This window comes from Capricornis sumatraensis, chromosome 2 (genome assembly GCF_032405125.1).
Source record: "Capricornis sumatraensis isolate serow.1 chromosome 2, serow.2, whole genome shotgun sequence".
Classification (NCBI taxonomy): domain Eukaryota; kingdom Metazoa; phylum Chordata; class Mammalia; order Artiodactyla; family Bovidae; genus Capricornis; species Capricornis sumatraensis.
The window spans coordinates 94133224-94152434 of NC_091070.1; the positions used below are offsets into that span (position 1 = coordinate 94133224).

The following is a 19211-nucleotide window of genomic DNA, read 5'->3' on the forward strand; positions in this document are numbered from 1 at the left end:
CAAGTAGGCCTTAGAAAGCATCACTACGAACAAAGCTAGTGGAGATGATGGAATTCCAGTTGAGCTATTTCAAATCCTAAAAGATGATGCTGTGAAAGTGCTGCACTCAGTATGCCAGCAAATTTGGAAAACTCAGCAGTGGCCACAGAACGGGAAAAGGTCAGGTTTCACTCCAATCCCAAAGAAAGGCAATGCCAAAGAATGCTCAAACTCCCACACAGTTGCACTCATCTCACACGGTAGTAAAGTAATGCTCAAAATTCTTCAAGCCAGACTTCATTAATACGTGAACTGTGAACTTCCTGATGTTCAAGCTGGTTTTAGAAAAGGCAGAGGAACCAGATATCAAATTGCCAACTTCCGCTGGATCATGGAAAAAGCAAGAGAGTTCCAGGAAAACATCTATTTGTGCTTTATTGACTAGGCCAAAGCCTTTGACTGTGTGGATCACAATAAACTGGAAAATTCAGAGAGAGATGGGAATACCAGACCACCTGACCTGCCTCTTGAGAAATCTGTATGCAGGCCAGGAAGCAACAGTTAGAACTGGACGTGGAACAACAGACTGGTTCCAAATAGGAAAAGGAGTATGTCAAGACTGTATATTGTCACCCTGCTTATTTAACTTCTATGCAGAGTACATCATGAGAAACGCTGGGCTGGAAGAAGCACAAGGTGGAATCACGATTCCCGGGAGAAATATCCATAACCTCAGATATGCAGATGACACCACCCTTATGGCAGAAAGTGAAGAGGAACTAAAAAGCTTCTTGATGAAAGTAAAAGAGGAGAGTGAAAAAGTTGGCTTAAAGCTCAACATTCAGAAAATGAAGATCATGGCATCTGGTCCCATCACTTCATGGGAAAGATGGGGAAACAGTGGAAACAGTGTCAGACTGTATATTTGGGGGCTCCAAAATCACTGCAGATGGTGACTGCAGCCATGAAATTAAAAGACGCTTACTCCTTGGAAGAAAAGTTATGACCAACCGAGATAGCATATTCAAAAGCAGAGACATTACTTTGCCAACAAAGGTCCGTTCAGTCAAGGCTACGGTTTTTCCTGTGGTCATGTATGGATGTGAGAGTTGGACTGTGAAGAAAGCTGAGCGCCGAAGAATTGATGCTTTTGAACTGTGGTGTTAGAGAAGACTCTTGAGAGTCCCTTGGACTGCAAGGAGATCCAGACATTCCTGTATGCGAGACAGCAAAAGAGACACAGATGTATAGAACAGTCTTTTGGACTCTGTGGGAGAGGGTGAGTGTGGGATGATTTGAGAGAATGGCATTGAAACATGTATATTCATATGTGAAACGAATCGCCAGTCTAGGTTCGATGCAGGATACAGGATGCTTGGGGCTGGTGCACTGGGATGACCCAGAGGGACGGTATGGGGAGGGAGGTAGGATGGGGGTTCAGGATTGGGAACATATGTACACCCATGGCAGATTCATGTTGATGTATGGCAAAACCAATACAATATTGTAAAGTAATTAGCCTCCAATTAAAATAAATAAATTTAAATCAAAAAAAAAAAAAGGAGATCAGCCCTGGATGCTCTTTGGAAGGAATGATGCTAAAGCTGAAACTCCAGTACTTCGCCACACCTCATGGGAAGAGTTGACTCATTGGAAAAGACCCTGATGCTGGGAGGGATTGGGGGCAGGAGAAGGGGACGACAGAGGATGAGATGGCTGGATGGCATCACCGACTCGATGGACGTGATTTTGAGTGAACTCTGGGAGTTGGTGATGGACAGGGAGGCCTGGCGTGCTGCAATTCATGGGGTCGCAGAGTCGGACACAACTGAGCAACTAAACTGAACTGAACTGATGGCTTTCCTGGTAGCTCAGCTGGTAAAGAATCCACCTGCAATGCAGGAGACCCTGGTTTGATTCCTGGGTTGGGAAGTTCCTCTGAAGAAGGGATAGGCTACCTACTCCAGTATTCTTGGGCTTTCCTGGTGACTCAGCTGGTAAAGAATCCACCTGCAGTGGGGGAGACCTGGGTTTGATCCCTAAGTTGGGAAGATCCCCTGGAGAAGGGAACAGCTATCCACTTCAGTATTCTGGCCTAGAGAATTCCATGAACAGAGGAGCCTGGCAGGCTACAGTCCATGGGGTCACAAAGAGTCAGATATGACTGAGCGACCTTCACTTCACTTCATAAGTGACTTTAGATATCATAGCCCTAAATGTTAAGTGTAAAGAACAAGAGGAGAAGGCAATGGCACCCCACTCCAATACTCTTGCCTCGAAAATCCCATGGATTGAGGAGCCTGGTAGGCTGCAGTCCATGGGGTCACTAAGAGTTGGACACGACTGAGCCACTTCACTTTTACTTTTCACTTTCATGCATTGGAGAGGGAAATGGCAACCCACTCCAGTACTCTTGCCTGGAAAATCCCATGGGCGGAGGAGCTTGGTAGGCTGCAGTCCATGGGGTCGCGAAGAGTCGGACATGATTTAGCGACTTCACTTTCACTTTTCACTTTCATGCATTGGAGAGGGAAATGGCAACCCACTCCAGCATTCTTGCCTGGAGAATCCCAGGGATGGGGGAGCCTGGTGGGCTGCCGTCTATGGGGTCATGACTGAAGCGACTTAGCAGCAAAGAACAAGAACTGATAGCATGATTCTTATATTTAAGTACATATAATAAATAGTTATATATAGTATAAATATGTAGGCTATATATAAAGTAAACATGTTTTAAACACACACACACTTACCAAAGTATTAAAATCAGTCTCTTTCATGGAGTGAAATATTGAGAAGGAGTGGGTGAATGGGAAATACCCTGACTTCTCTTCCCTGTTGTGTTCAAGTCGTGTCCAGCTCTTTGCAACCCAATGGACTGCAGCACGCCAGGCTTCCCTGACCCACACAACCTCCCTGAGTTTGCTCAGGTTCATTTCCATTGAATTGATGATGCCATCCAAGCGTCTTATCCTCTATCACCCTCTTCTCCTCCTGCCTTTGATCTTTCTGAGCATTCTTCTCTGTAAACATTCATATTATTTCAAAATTTCCTTTACATTGACAGTGTTTTCCTTTTGTATTTTAAAAAGTAAATAATTGTAACAGACAAAATTATCTTACTATTTATCTTCTTTTAGTACCCTAATGTCACAGTTAAGGCAGCGACCAGAGAGGTCAATGACTTGTCCAGGATCACCAAGCTTAGTCAGTGGGATAACAGGGTTAGAACTCAGGCTTGCCTGCTCCTTCTTTGGTGTGGTCTCACACACCTCAGGGTACTTCTCTAGAGTGACATAAGTCCATTAGCTTTGATATCTGGACCATTGATATGGTGGAAGAGGGTAGGAAAATAATGGCTTTTAAAATTTAACAATAAGGCTAAGTCCTTTGTGACCAAATTTAACATTTGCTATCTCTCAGTTAGCTGACTTTTTATTTTATTACCTTGCTTCTAGAACAATACGCTGGTAAGATGTTAGAGATAAAAGAAGTTATGGACAACGTGCTTGCTAAACAGAAGGCAGAAAGGGATGATCTAGCTAAAAAATACAGGTGAGTTAAAAAAAGGTAAGAATGCTTTGGAGTTTTCAGAATTTATCTATTTTTAATCTATAATAGGTCTAGAATTTCTTTTTTAACTTTATTTATTTTTGACTATGCTGGGTCTTCATTTCTGCACACCGGCTCTCTCTAGCTGCAGCAAGCAGGGGCTACTCTCTAGTTGCAACGCATGGGCCCTCATTGCAGTGGCAGAGCATGTTTCTTGTTGCGGAGCACAGACGCTAGAGCATGGGCTTCAGTAGCTGTGGTGCACGATTTAGTTGCCCCCGTGGCATGTGGAATCTTCCCAGGCCAGGGATCAAATCTGTGACCCTGCACTGGCCGGCAGACTCTAAATCCCTGGACCACCAGGGAAATCCTGGCCTCGAATTTCTTGTGATTACAGATGTTTTGTGGAACTGGAAAAGGACTTTATGAGGTCATATAATCTATTATGTCCATGAGGAATTATATTTACTTCCTAAGTCACTGCTAAGTCACTTGAGTCGTGTTCGTCTCTGTGTGATCCCATAGACGGCAGCCCACCAGGCTCCTCCGTCCCTGGGATTCTCCAGGCAAGAACACTGGAGTGGGTTGCCATTTCCTTCTCCAGTGCATGAAAGTGAAAAGTGAAAGTGAAGTGGCTCAGTCGTGTCCAACTCTTAGTGACCCCATGGACTGCAGCCCACCAGGCTCCTCCATCCATGGGATTTTCCAGGCAAGAGTACTGGAGTGGAGTGCCATTGCCTTCTCTGATATATACTTCCTAGAGAGATGTTTTTCTACTTTATTACTTGAAATGTTCAGAAAGGATATTAAAATGTCCATAGCCATGAATTTCATGAAAGCCTTTCTGGCCATGAATCCCGTAAGTAAATTTCTTTCCTTAGTAAACTCACATTTTTTTTACACTAAAGTTGGTTCTTCTATGCTATTACAAATGTTCTTCTAAGCAGTGTAATCATGTATATTTTGTAGTCTTGTGTACTTCTAAGTTCTCAGAGTCCTTAAAGAGTTTTATCCTAGTTATATTGATTATATACCTCTTATCTTTTTTTTTTTTTTTGAGAAACTTGTTATATATATTTTTTCTTGTTTGGGTATTATTTTTTTTTATTCTTTTATTTCTTAAGATGAGAACTTTTAAGGCCTACTCTCAGCAACTTTCAAATATACAATACAGTATTATCAACTGTAATCACCATGGGTGTTTATACCTTTTGATTCCTTCACCCATTTCACCCGAATGCATCCTCCACCTCTGCCAACCACCAGTCTGTTCTCTGAACCTGTGACTTTTGGTTTTTAGCTTCCAAATATAAGTGAGATCATACAGTGTTTGTCTTTGTCTGACTTGTTTCACTTAGCATGATGCCCTCAAGATGTGTCCATGTTGTCACAAACAGCAGGATTTGTTTCTTTTCATGGCTGAAAAATATTCCATTATATGTGTCTTCTTATTAATGTTGCTATTAGTCTTGAAATTTTGTAATCTAAAGAGCATTTTCATTTTCTATCTGGACTCTGTTTCACATAGTTTTCAATGTGATATTAATTTCTTTTTTCTTCTCTGTTCAACCAGCTTCTTACATTTAATACTACTTGTTATTTGCTAATTCTGATTTCTTCTTGACACTTCTTCCACTTGCATATGCTACTTACTTTAATATCCAGGCAGTTTGGAGTTTAGTACCAACAACTCTAACCTGTGTTAGGAGAGAGAATTATCTACACTGTTGCTTTCCTTTAAAACAGCTCCTCTTAAAAGATGGTCACTGAGACCATTTCAAGGGGTCTGAGAAGTCAAAAGCCATTTTTATAATAATATTAAGATGTTATTTGCCCTTTTGTACTCTCATTTTCTCATAAGTGTACAATGAAATTTTCTAGAGGCTACATGGTATATAATGATATCATCATCCTAATATCTAATGGAATGTACACTTGTGTGTTTCTGTGGTTTGGGAACGCATGTAATAATTAAAGATTTAAAATTAAAAAAATAAAAAGCTAAAAAAATAAAATATCAAATATCAAAAATGTAAAAAAAAAAAATTCTCTGTTTTATTTTCTAAAACAGTAAATATTGATAGATATAACCCATAGAAACAAAAGCTCTTTGGGTTCCTCAGTAACTTTTAAGAGTATAAAAAAGTCCTGAGACCAAAAGGTTTGAGAGCCACTGGAAACAAAAGTGTCCAGTCTCCTGCAGATGCGTGTGGCATAGGTAGTATAAGCAGAAGTCAGAGGCGTGGGCGAGTCAGTGCCTCCCCTTCAGTCCTCAAGCCCCGAGAGACGTGGTCTGGGGAGGACACACAGGACAGTGCTTCTCCGGGCCGTCGTCTGGACTCCGGGCGCCTCACTGCAGGTTCAGAAAGTACAGTCACAGTAATCACTGGATGTATTGACATTCCTGTGTCTAGCTTACTTATGATTATTCACAAAACAACCCCAGTCCCCCATAGCTAAGTGAATTTGGGTGGAACTTACTCTAGAATTTGACTTCCTGATTCACCATTTACCTGTAAACAGTTAAGCCAATTCCAAACCTAAAGAAGGTGGCATTGCTCCTTGGTCATCAGTTGGTAACCTTCCAACTAAAGGACTAGTAGATAGCTAGATGGACAACTCAAGTTGTGTTTCTGTCTTAGGGCTGACTCACAACTGATAAATAATGTGAATATAAATGTGGATGAGCACACTGCTGCTGCTGCTGCTAAGTCGCTTCAGTCGTGTCCGACTCTGTGCGAACCCCATAGATGGCAGCCCACCAGGCTCCTCTGTCCCTGGGATTCTCCAGGCAAGAACACTGGAGTGGGTTGCCATGTCTTTCTCCAATGCATGAAAGTGAAGAGTGAAAGTGAAGTTGCTCAGTCGTGTCCAACTCTTACTGACCCCATGGACTGCAGCCTACCAGGCTCCTCCGCCCATGGGATTTTCCAGGCAAGAGTACTGCAGTGGGTCGCCATTGCCTTCTCTGGGATAAGCACACTGTCACGTCCTAAAAGCACACTGTCAGCTCCTAAAAAAGGCATACTTATTTGCCTCATGTAGCACAACAGTTTGCTTTCAAACAATACACAGGGCAAAGATAGACTCTTGTGTACTTCGAGCTGATTAAATTTAAATTGACACAGAGTATCTATAAAATCTAAATGACTGCTTAAAAAAAAAAGTTTTCCACTGTTTTTGTATTTTTCCCTTTTCTGTTTCTTTCTACAGGGTGTCCATAGAGTCATTTAAGCATGGAGTCCTGAGGGAGCAACTGGCTAACTTGGCGGCAAGGCAGAAGAGCCTCCTACTCGTAGCAAAAAAACAGAAAAAAATAAGCCAGAAACTTCACACCTATAAGAATGCTACATCTTTGTCTGGTCTTAGTATTAGGAAGCTGCCATCAAGCTCAGAAACCTCTAATGAAAAGGACAGGCAAGAGTGTATCAGTATGGAAAATTCCATGCAGCCCCAGTCAGGTTCACTTTCTCCTGTCAGCCTTGTGTGCAAAGGCATGCAGGAAACACAGTTGTCTCAGGAAGTCTGGCACGACAACCAAAGTACCCACACTTGTCTAAATTCAAAGACAGTGAGAAGGGAAGACTTTTCTGGAAGTGAATTGAATTCTAAGCAAAATATCAATGACTGTACCTTAGATAGATTATCAAAATCCAGACATTCAGATGGCACTAATCAGATTAAATTACAGTCCCAATCTGTTACTTTTATTGCTGAAGCAGAGTATTCACAAAAAGAGAATGATCTTACAGGTAGTACAGCCGAGGGGCATGTGTCCTTTAGTCCTTCAGCAGTAACTGGCACATTAAAGATTTCAGCAACCACTAGTGTGTCTGCCCACCATGATGCCCATCCATCAAGTGTTATTTGTGATCAGGGTCCTTCTGATTGTGATCCAAAAGAAGGAAACAGGAAAACAGCTCCCCACCAAGCACCCGGGGGAACATCAGAATCCCTGGCACAGCAAGGGGTTGATGTCTTTGGCAGTGACATGGGGCAACAGCTGAAACCTTACTTGAAAAAATCAGCTCTCACTGTTCCTCATGCAAATGATACTCAGAGCTCCTCCTCCTCTGGGTCTGGCTACCAACATACTGTGAAAAAACCTTCAAACTACAACACAACTGCCAAAAAGAAATGTATGCAGATAAAGGATCTGATATTGCTAGGAAGACTTAATCCAGGAAATAACATTCTGGAATTCAAAACACAGGTATCCTATTGTTTTTTTTTTCCTCTCTAAAATTATGTAAAATTTATAAATAAGTGACCAAAATGCTGCTGTCACATAGTGTCAGTGTATAGCTCTTATTAGAGGGAAAGGGTTTGGTTGGGCTGTTTAAATGGGGAAACCTGACCATTATATTCATAGCAAGTGAAAGTGAAAGTCATTCAGTCATGTCCAACTCTTTGCGACCCCATGGACTATACAGTCCACAGAGTTCTCCAGGCCAGAATACTGGAGTGGGCTGCCTTTCCCTTCTCCAGGGTGTCTTCCCAACCCAGGGATCAAACCCAGGTCTCCTATATCGCAGGTGGATTCTTCACCAGCTGAGCTTAGAGGAAAGCCCAAGAATACTGCACTGGGTACACTATTCCTTCCCCAGCGGATCTTGCCAACCCAGGAATCAAACTGGGGTCTCCTGCATTGCAGGAAGATTCACCAGCTGAGCTACCAGGGTAGCCTAAAATTGCCCTATTCCTTTTAGTCACGAGCACCTTTGGGCTCTCAGACCAGACTTAGTTATACTCAGCAGGAAGGGTTTTGTGTGTGCTAAGTCACTCAGTTGTGTCCAGCTCTGCAACCCCGTGAACTGCAGCACGCCAGGCTCCTCTGTCCTCCACTGTCTCCTGGAGTTTGCTTAGATTCATGTCCGTTGAGTTGGTGATGCTTCTAACCATCTCATCCTCCGCCATTTCCTTCTCCTTTTGCCTTCAGTCTTTCCCAGCATCAGGGTCTTTTCCAGTAAGTTGACTCTTCACATCAGGTAGCCAAAATATTGGAGCTTCAGCTTCAGCATCAGTCCTTCCGATGAATATTTAGGGTTGATTGCCTTTAGGATTGACTGGTTTGATCTCCTTGTAGTCCAAAGAATTCTCAAGTCTTCTCAAGCACCATGATTCAAAACCATCAGTTCTTTGGCGCTCAGCCTTCCTTATGGTCCAACTCACATCCATACACGACTAGAAAAACCACAGGTTTGAGTATAGAGATCTTTGTCAGCAAAGTGATGTCTTTGCTTTTTAATACGTTGTCTAGGTTTGTCATAGCTTTCCTTGTAAGGAGCAAGCATCTTTTACTTTCATGGCTGCAGTCATTGTCCACAGTGATTTTGGAATCCAAGAAAATAAAATCTGTCACTGCGTCCACTTTTTCCCCTTCTATTTGCCATGAAGTGATGGGGCTGGATGCCATGATCTTAGTTTTTTGAGTGTTGAGTTTTAAGCCAGCTTTTTCACTCTCCTCTTTTACCCTCATCAAGAGGCTCTTTAGTTCCTCTTCACTTTCTCCCATAAGGGTGGTGTCATCTGCATATCTGAGGTAGTTGACATTTCTCTCAGCAGTCTTGATTTCAGCTTGTGCTTCATCCACCCTAGCATTTCACATGATGTACTCTGCATATAAGTTAAATAAGCAGGATGACAGTATACAGCCTTCTACTCCTTTCCCAGTTTTGAACCAGTCAGTTGTTCAGTGTAAGGTTCTAACTGTTGCTTCTTGACCTGCATACAGGTTTCTCAGGAGACAAGTAAGATGGTCTGGTATTCCATCTCTTTAAGAATTTTCCACAGTTTTTTGTGATCCCCACAGTCAAAGGCTTTAGCATAATCAATGACGCAGAAGTAGATGTTTTTCTGGAATTCCCTTGCTTTCTCTGTGATCCAGAACTTGAAAGTGAAAGTCGCTGCTCAGTCGCGTCAAACTCTTTGTGACCCATGGACTATACAGTTCATGGAGTTCTCCAGGCCAGAATACTGGAGTGGGTAGCCTATCCCTTCTCCAGTGGATCTTCCCAACCCAGGAATTGAACCGGGATCTCCTGAATTGCAGGCGGATTCTTTACCAGCTGAGCTACCAGGAAAGCCCCCAGAAAATGTTGGCCATTGATCTCTGTGTTCCTCTGCCTTTTCTAAACCCAGCTTGTACATCTGGAAGTTCTTGGTTTATGTTCTGCTGAAGCTTAACTTGAAGGATTTTGCACATAACCTTACTAGCTTGTGAAATGAGAGTGATTGTATGATAGTTTGAACATTCTTAGGCCCTGCCCTTCTTTGGGATTGGAATGAAAACTGACTTTTTCCAGTCCTTTTGGGTCTTCCTTTTACAGTTTGTTAGGCAGGATTGGAGCAGTGTTCAGTCTAAGGCAAATTATATCCCACTGCAAAGGCAAGACTTCCGTGTATCTACCAATGCCCCATCAGTTTGTTTTTCTAATCTTACTATTGGGAACAGGTGTTGTTTCTGCCTTTTGAGAATGCCAGAGAATGCCATTACATCTAATTCTTTCAGACGGTTCTTTTCCCAGGCTTGGCTAATTTCCTCTTACACATGGCCAATCACAACTCAGCAGAATACTTAAAGCGGACCCTCTGAAGCTCTATAGAGTTCTCTCTCTGTGTATTTCTTCTTCAGTACTCTGTCCTGCAAACTCTAGCCATCATGCCTCCCTGGAGCCTACTCTGTCTACTCAGTTGAGAGAATCCACAGGTTTTGTCTGGATTTCCTATCCCTGTACGAAGACCTGGAAGCTCTCTCAGGGCAGTGAGCTGGGACAGTTGTAGGGCTCACCTCAGTAGTTCCTCAGTTCCCAGTAACTAACTATGCATTTTCCCCTGATGTCTGGTATCTTGGAAACCATTGTTTCATATATTTAGTTTGTCTTTTCTTTGCTTGTGTCAGGTGTTAACATAATTCTGGTCCCCATTTACTTTATCATGGACAGAAGCAGAAGTTCAGGTATTTTCTCAATCCTAATTTTTGTTTTATTTTCCACTTCAGGAGGCTACCCACAAAGCCAGTGTTTTATTGAGTGGCAAAATAAAGGTAGAAAATGGTCAGATTTATCAAAACCCAGTCACCTGGCTCAAGGATCTTCTAGGAGGTGACAGTTACGTGACCTGGAATTATGCTTGGAGTAAGGTGGGTCATTCCTAAATTAATCTTTAACTTCATATTCGGTTGGAGACAACATCATATTTTTTTGCTGATAAAACTGTTTCCTTTATTAAAAAGGACGCTGAAAGTTCTCCAGACTAGTTCTGTGCCTGTGTGTCCCTGCTGCAGCACGCCACGAGCTCTCCCACAGTCTGCATTTGCCAGAACGTTGCGCAGCAGGGCCGCACAGCTGACCGAGCCTCTCCTTCCTCGTGCCTTACCTGTGTCAGAAAACTGAATGCCCCGATCTTCCTCTCTCTTTCCTGCCATGCCACCCCCACAGTGATATCAGGTCCTTGTGATTCCTCGTGGAAGATGCGGGACCACTGATGTATAGAATTCAGTTAATAATATGTTACTAGTATTCTGATAGGATAAAGCAGAATCTTCCCCCAAAGGTGAAAGGCATGATGAAGCAGCCTGAGACTCGCATGTTTGAACATAGTCTTACCCACGAACTGCTAGCCTCCCAGAAGGAAAAATTTCTGAATTTTTATTCAGACTTCCCAGACTTACTAGTCTCCCCCTTCAGCTCTGTCTTCTGATTTATAAGCCCAGTTTAACGACCTATATGAAGAGTATGATGACTAACACCCTTGAGGTCCAATGATCAGCCACCTCCAGATGTCCATGGCACCATTTCAGGGAACAGTGTTGCAATGTTTTACCCAGGAAAGTGTGACTCATCAGACAGTCACCATTACTGTTTTAAAGAGTTGCAAATACCTTCAGCCTCCACTAGCCATGATAGGAAGCCTTAGTGCACCAGGAGTAGAAGGCGCTTTCCTCTCCCCGTTTTTGTCCAGCTTGGCACTGCACACCCTCTTTGCTGGCTTCTGTCTGTTTTTGTCCCTCAACTATGAACTCTGGTCTCCCGGACCTCTGCTGCAGGTTGTTGCCACAACAGTTTTCAGTTCCTTCACTTACATGAGCACATTTAAAATTTTCTCTACTTTATAGTCTCTCTGTCTTCCTCTTTTCCTGTAATTTTTTTTTCTTTTGACCACTCGAGTCACCTCCTTTCAATTCAGCCTGCTTTAATGGCTTTCCTTGGTTTCATAAATTATATTTGCGTGTTGGTAATTAACATTCTACCCATGGAAATCCCTTTTTATTGCAAAGCTTCTTAGAGTTACGATGGATGGTACTGTTTTGCTGAAACTGAATCTCTGCTCACGGAGCGAACGTGGTGCTAGTTGCTGTCGCGAGGTTCTTTGGAGTCTGACATGCCTGTGCCTAGTGATGACTCAGTCTTCCCACTCTCTATCTCTGTTGGAGTTACCGCATTTTCTGGTTTTGCACATCTGGGTGTGATATCATTTGGCCCTCACTCTGTACGTATATGCCTCGTTTACATATCACATTGCCTCTGGTCTTCCCTTATTAGCCATGTAAATTAGAGCCATACTGTTTCACATCTACGTGATGGTGAAGCCAAATACAAATGTGGGCACTAAAATTAGGGCAATTCTTGGATATGAGATATTCATACAGATTATCTAAGCAAGCTTAGATCTTTAAGATTATCCTAGAAATAGAAATAGTTTCAAAAATTACGAGAGGGCACTCATGTACTTCTCATAAATAACACAGGCTGAGAAACTGAGTTTGTTTACAATTTTTTTTAAAGCCTCCTTCGGAATTTACCACAGTAACCTTTACCTCTTCTTGTCTTGGGGTAACTCCTGAATTCACAGTCACTTCTTGATGAGGACAGGTTTCTACTGTCTTGGTAAATGGGGACATTTTCACTGACTAGGTGGTGTGGGGATGTAGAGCCAGGTTGTCAGGCGAGAAATGCCAGAAAACTAGGTCTCGACCTTCGTCTACATCCACGTCGACAGAATGACAGAGCCATGAGCCCCAGAACTGACTCAGGTCTACCCAGGCAGCCGAGCTGATGCACGGCCTTGCCAGGGGAGTCCTCCTGCTCACCCCGCCAGGCAGCACACGCTCCTCTCGCTGCGGCAGTCTCCTGGGGTGACCTAGTGCCGGTTCAGTCTGAGGCCTGTTCATTGTTATCTCTGTCCATTAAATCACTCCTGCCTTACGGAAGGTAGACTTTTAACTCAATGTATTTTCTTAAAAGCTGTGTTCTTTGAATGTGTGAATTATCCCTAGTGATATGTCTGGGGCTTACAGGGGACTCAGGACCCCTAAGTCTACCCACCACTAACTGATTAAAAATATACTTTAAATTTTGAGATACAGGTGAAAACATACTGAGCCTACACGTTGATAAGGGCATAGCGTGTGTTGGATATCATCGGGACGATAATGTGAATGAAACCCAGTCTTTCTTCTTTTTACATACTTGCAGATAAACATTGTTATTTTTGAGGCATAGTCAGTTGCAGCGGCACAACATAGCGGTTCACCGTGTTTATGTTATACTTAATGCAAATTTATTGTGGAATATTCGCTCTGTTCCCTGCGCTGCAGAATGTATCCCCAGAGCTTATTTATCTCATATGTGGTCACCTGTACCTCTTAGTCTCCTGCCCCTCTCTTGCCCCTCTGGTCTTCCCTCTCCACGCTGGTTGCCACTAGTCTGTTCTCTTTATCTATGTCTGTTTCTATTTTGTTATATTCATTTATTTTATTTTTTGATTCCCTGTGTAATAACAGAATATTTGTCTTTTTCTGTGTTTTTTTATTTCACATACCATAAACCCTCCAGGTCCATCCATGTTGTTGCAAATAGCAAGATTTCATACTTTTTTATGGCTGAGTAGTATTCTATTGTACATTTACATCACATCTTCTCTATCTATTCATTTGTTCATGGACACTTAAAGTGAAAGTGAACATTGCTCAGTCGTGTCCGACTCTTTATGACCCCATGGACTATACAGTCCATGGAATTCTCGAGGCCAGAATACTGGAGTGGGTAACCTTTCCTTTCTCCAGGGGATCTTCCCAACCCAGGGATCGAACCCAGGTCTCCTGCACTGCAGGTGGATTCTTTACCAGCTGAGCCACAGAGGAAGCCCAAGAATACTGGAGTGGGTAGCCTATCCCTTCTCCAGCAGATCTTCCTGTCCCAGGAATTGAACCAGGGTCTCCTGCATTGCAGGAGGATTCTTTACCAGCTGAGCCACAAAGGAAGCCCAAGAATACTGGAGTGGGTAGCCTATCCCTTCTCCAGCGAATTTTCCTGACCAGGGAATAGAACCGGGGTCTGCTGCATTGCAGGCGGATTCTTTACCAGCTGAGCCACAAAGGAAGCCCAAGAATACTGGAGTGGGTAGCCGATCCCTTCTCCAGCGGATCTTCCCGTCCCAGGAATCGAACCGGGGTCTCCTGCACTGCAGGCGGATTCTTCACCAGCTGAGCCACCAGGGAATCCCTGATGAACACTTAGGTCGTTTCTATGCCTTGGCAACTGTGAACGGTGTTTCTTTGATCATTGAAGTGCACGTTCACCTTTTTTGAATTAGTGTTTTTGTTTTTGGATGTATACCCAGGAGCAGAATTGCTGGATCATATGGTAGTTTTAAGTTTTTGAGAAACCTCCATACTGTTTTCCATTGTGGTTACACCAGTTTTTGTTCCCACCAACAGTGTAGAAAAGTTCCCCTTTCTCCACAGCCTTGGCAACATTTGTTATTTGTGTTCTTTTTGATGATGGCCATTCTGACATCATCAGGTGTGAGGTAGTACCTCAGTGTGTCTTTGATTTACATTTTTCGTATGATTAGCAGTGTTGAACATCTTTTCATGTGACTGTTGGCCATCTGTATGTTTCTTTTTTGGGAAATTTTCTATTCAGGTCTTCTGCCCATTTTTTGACCAGGCTGTTTTTTGATACTGAGTTGTATGAGCTATTTATACATTTTGTATATTAACCCCTTATGGGTCATATCATTTGCAAGTATTTTCTCCCCTTCAGTGTTTCCATTTTGTCAGTGGTTTCCTTTGCTGTATAAAAGCTTTTAAGTTTAATTAGATCCTGTTTATTTTTTATTTTGTTTCCTTTGCCTTAGGAAACAGATCCAAAACAATATTGCTCTAATTTATGTCAGAGAGTGTTCTGCCTGTGTTTTCTTCCGGGAATTTTATGATTTCCAGTCTTACATTAGGTCTTTAATTCATTTAGAGTGTACTTTTTGTATATGGTGTGAGAAATGCTCTAATTTCATTTTTTTAACATGTTGCTGTCTAGTTTTCCCAGCACCACTTAGTAAAGAGACTGTCTCTTCTTCATTGTATATTCTTGCCTCCTTTGTCAGAGATTAATTGACTGTAAGCGCATGGGTTTACTGCTGGGCTCTGTATTCTGTTCTGTTGATGTGTGTGTCTGTTTCTGTGCCTGTTCAAGACTGTTTTGATTACAGCAGCTTTGTAGTACAATCTGAAGTCAGAGAGTATGATTCCTTGAGCTCTATTCTTTCTCAGTTCAGTTCAGTTCAGTCGCTCAGTCGTGTCCGACTCTGCGACCCCATGAATTGCAGCACGCCAGGCCTCCCTGTCCATCACCAACTCCCGGAGTTCACTCAGACTCAGGCCATTGAGTCCGTGATGCCATCCAGCCATCTCATCCTCTGTCATCCCCTTCTCCTCCTGCCCCAATCCCTCCCAGCATCAGAGTCTTTTCTCAAGACTGCTGTAACTATTCAGGGTTTTTTGTTTTTCCATATACATTTTAAAACTATTTATTCTAGTTCCGTGCCATTGGTATTTTGATAGGGACTGCAGTGAATCTGTAGATTGCCTTGGCTAGTGTAGTATTTTAACAATATTAATTATCCCAGCCCACAGTATATCTCTATTTATTTGTGTCATTTTCAGTTTCTTTTCAATCAATGTCTTACAGTTTTCCATGTACAGGACTTTTGCCTCCTTAGGTAGATTTATTCCTAGGTATTTTATTCTTTCTGATGCAGTGGTAAACAGGATTATTTCCTTAGCTCTCTCTGATAGTTTATTGTTAACATACAAAAATACAACAGGTTTCTGTATATTAATTTTGTATCCAGCAACTTTTCTGAATTCACTGATGAGCTCTGGTAGTTTTCTGGTGGTGTTTTTAGTGTTTTCTATATATAGTATCATGTCTTCTGTGAACAGTGACAGTTTTACTTATATCTCTACAATTGGGATGCCCTTTATTTCTTTTTCTTGCCTGATTATTGTGGCTAGAAATTCCAATACTACGTGAATAAAAGTGGCAAGAGTGGTCATCCTTGTCTTGTTTGTGATCTTAGAGGAAGTGCTTTCAGCTTTTCACCATGACTATGATGTTAACTATGGGTTTGTCATAAATGGCCTTTGTTATGTTGAGGCATATTCTCTCTTTGCCCCCTTTCTGGAGTATTTTTTTTTTATCATAAATGGATATTGAATTTTGTCAAAATCTTTGTCTCATCTATTGAGATGACTGTATGATTTTTATTCTTCAGTTTGTTAATGTGGTATATCACAGTGATCAGTTTGCAGACACTGAAATATCCTTGCAACTCCAGGATAAATCCCACTTGATCATGATTTACGATCCTCTTAATATGTTGCTGGATCCTGTTTGCTAATGTTTTGTTTAGGATCTGTGTGTCTGTGTTCATCAGTGATACTGGCCTGTAATTTATGGGACTTTTTTTGTGATATCCTGTCTGGTTTTGGTATCAGGGTGATGCTGGCCTTCTAGAATGAGTTCGAAAGTGTTCCTTCCTCTGCAGTTTTTTGGAATAGTTGGAGAAGGATAGGGGCTCACTCTTCTCTAAATGTTTGGTAAGATTCACCTGCGAAGCTCTCTGGTTCTGTACTTCTGTTTATTGGGAGTTTGTTTGTTTGTTGTTTTAACATTTACATATTTGGCTGCACCAGGGCTTAGTTATGACTCGCAGGATCTTTGCCCTTTAGCTGCTGCCTGTGGGGTCTTTAGTTGTGGCCTGTGAATTCTTAGTTGTGGCATGTAGGATCTAGTGTCCAGGCCAGTTGATATTAACATGGGCCCCCTGCATTGGGAGCATGGACCCATACCCACTGGACCACCAGGGAAATCTTTGTTGGGAGTTTCGTGGGGTTTTTAAATGTTTGTTTACTTATTTGCCCACGTCGGGTCTTAATTGTGGCACGCAGCGCCTTACTCGTGGCATGTGGAATCACACCCAGGCCCGCTGCATTGGGAGCATGGAGTCCCAGCCACTGGACAACCGGTAAAGTCCCCCTGTTGGGAATTCTTAAATTACTGATTCTGTCTCATCACTGGTAATTGGCCTATTCAGATTTTGTATTTATTTCCAGTTCAGTTTGGGGAGACTGTACATTTGTAAGAACTTGTCCATTTCTTCTAGGTTGTACATTTTATTGGCATGTAGTTGTTTGTAGTAGTCTCTTAAGATCCTTGGTATTTCTGTGGTGTTGGTGATAACTTCTCTTTCATTTCTAATTTGATTGACTTGGGCCCTCTCCCTGTTTTTCATTGTGAGTCTGACTAAAGGTTTATCAATTTTGTGTATCTTTTCCAAGAACAAGGTTTTAGTTTTGTTGATCTTTTCTGTTTTTTTTCTTTTTGGTCTCTATTTATTTTGGCTCTAATCTTTTTGATAGGTTTTTTTGTTCTTTGTTCTCTAGTTCCTTTAGGTGTAAGGTAGGTTGTTTGAGTTTTTTCTTTTTCCTGAGGTAAGCTTGTATCACTATAAACTTGCCTCTTAGAAATGCTTTTTCTGTATCCCATAGATTTTGGATCATTGTGATTTTATTTTCTTTTGTCTCTAGGTATTTTTTATTTCTTCTTTCATTTCTTCAGTGAACTATTGGTTGGTTAGTAGCATGTTGTTTAGCTTCCACTTGTTTGTGTGTTTTGCACTTGTTCTTTTTCTTTTTTTTAGTAGCTGATTTCTAGTCACTTAATATTGTGGTTAGAAAAGATGCTTGATATGATTTCATGAGCACTTTGAAGGTACATTCTTCTTTTTTTGGATAAATGGTCAAAATCCATTGTTTTCACCTGTTTATTATTTGGAGCAATAACAGAAGGCATTTAGTGGCCTCAGCACTTCTTCTTCCATTGCAGGTAATGAGGGTTTAACATGCTGAGTAGGCCAGGTCTGTTCCATTAACACGTGAGGCTCTGTTTGGTCATAGGATTGAGCTCTAAGTCTGCCTAACCATTCCATGCTCCTTAGGCCGCCCTTGCTCCCTTCAGTAACAAGCACATATTGAGCACCCAGGGTGTGCTCGACAGTATGCCAAAGGGATATTTCTCATAAGTACTATCCCTTTTACTCCCCACAACTTAAAAATCTGGAGGTACTCAAAGAATTTAAGAATCCTGATTAAGATCTGGGACTTCAGAGCTTTTTTCCTATATTGTCAGGCACTATGTGAAGTGCTAGAAAATAAAACTTAGTATGATACAGATCTTTAGTGAAAACAGACACATTAATACATAATTTCATTTAAGTGGGTTTAGTGCTTGACAGAAATATAAGCACAGAGGTTATGGGGTCCTGTAGGAAGGTCATTACTTGAGCATCTCTGGGTGAGCATCCTGGAGGAAGGGGTGTTCAAGTCAAGGCTTGCTGGGTTAACCATAGTGAACCTAGCTTCTGGGATTATGTTATCAGACTGCTTTTGATCCCTGGGTCGGGAAGATCCCCTGGAGAAGGAAATGGCAATCGACTCCAGTACGATTGCCTGGAAAATCCCATGGACAGAGGAGCCTGGTAGGCTACATAGCCCATGGGGTCGCAAAGAGTCGGACACGACTGAGCGCCTTTACCTTACCTTACCTGCTTTAGAACTCAGTCTGGAGAAAGCAAAGACTCTTGGGCCCAAACAGTTCTGGCAGGTATTTGCCAGTCTGCCTCAGTCCAGCCCATTTTTATGTATGTATTTCTAAGCTCTGAACTTTGGGGCTGATAAACAATAGCTAAGTTTACAAGCAAACCAAGGGTGGAGGTGGAGGGGAGAGGAAACGATGTTTAGACCTGAAATGCTGTTAATCTAATCAGTTGCATGTCTGCTTTCTTGAAAAGTACCATTTTACTTTTATGGCTTAATTTTATTAATGCAACACTACTTTTTTTATGTTGTAAAGTAGCAGGTACTGAATTAATATTTGTTGAGTAAATGAATGTATGAGAGAATTAATGATATACATCAGAGATCAACAGTTTTCTCCATAAAGAGACAGATAAGAAACATTTCAGGCTTTGTGAGCATAGATCTCTGTCAAAACTACTTGATCCTTTTGTAGCATAAAAACAGCCATAGATGTTAAGTAAATGCATGGTATCACTGTGTTCTAATAAAACTTTAGTCACAGAAAAGAGGGCAGCCCACATTTGGCTGTGAGTTTGCCAATACATAGTATACAACAGTCAGTACTCTACTGGAGTTACAATTTGCAAGAGATAGGTGCATTTTCTTCTTGTGATTTTGTATGATTTTGAAATTCTGTGTTTACTTATGTGCAGATAACATACCAGGGAAAGGAACTTTTAAGGTATGTTTCTGAGGAATTACCCATGCCTCCAGACCCAAACTTGGTACCTCAACAACATCAACCTCATCTTCCAGG

General features: G+C 41.9%; 1 protein-coding gene across 1 annotated transcript in view; it reads left to right on the top strand.

The window, feature by feature from the left end:
- The window catches only part of ANKRD31 (ankyrin repeat domain 31), a 134744-nt gene that overhangs the window by 99627 nt on the left and 15906 nt on the right, over positions 1–19211 (top strand). Inside the window, exons 22-25 of the mRNA XM_068993511.1 lie at positions 3438–3534; positions 6745–7744; positions 10532–10672; positions 19108–19210. Of these exons, the coding sequence (XP_068849612.1) occupies positions 3438–3534; positions 6745–7744; positions 10532–10672; positions 19108–19210 (1341 nt within the window). The remainder of the gene's footprint in view (positions 1–3437; positions 3535–6744; positions 7745–10531; positions 10673–19107; position 19211) is intronic.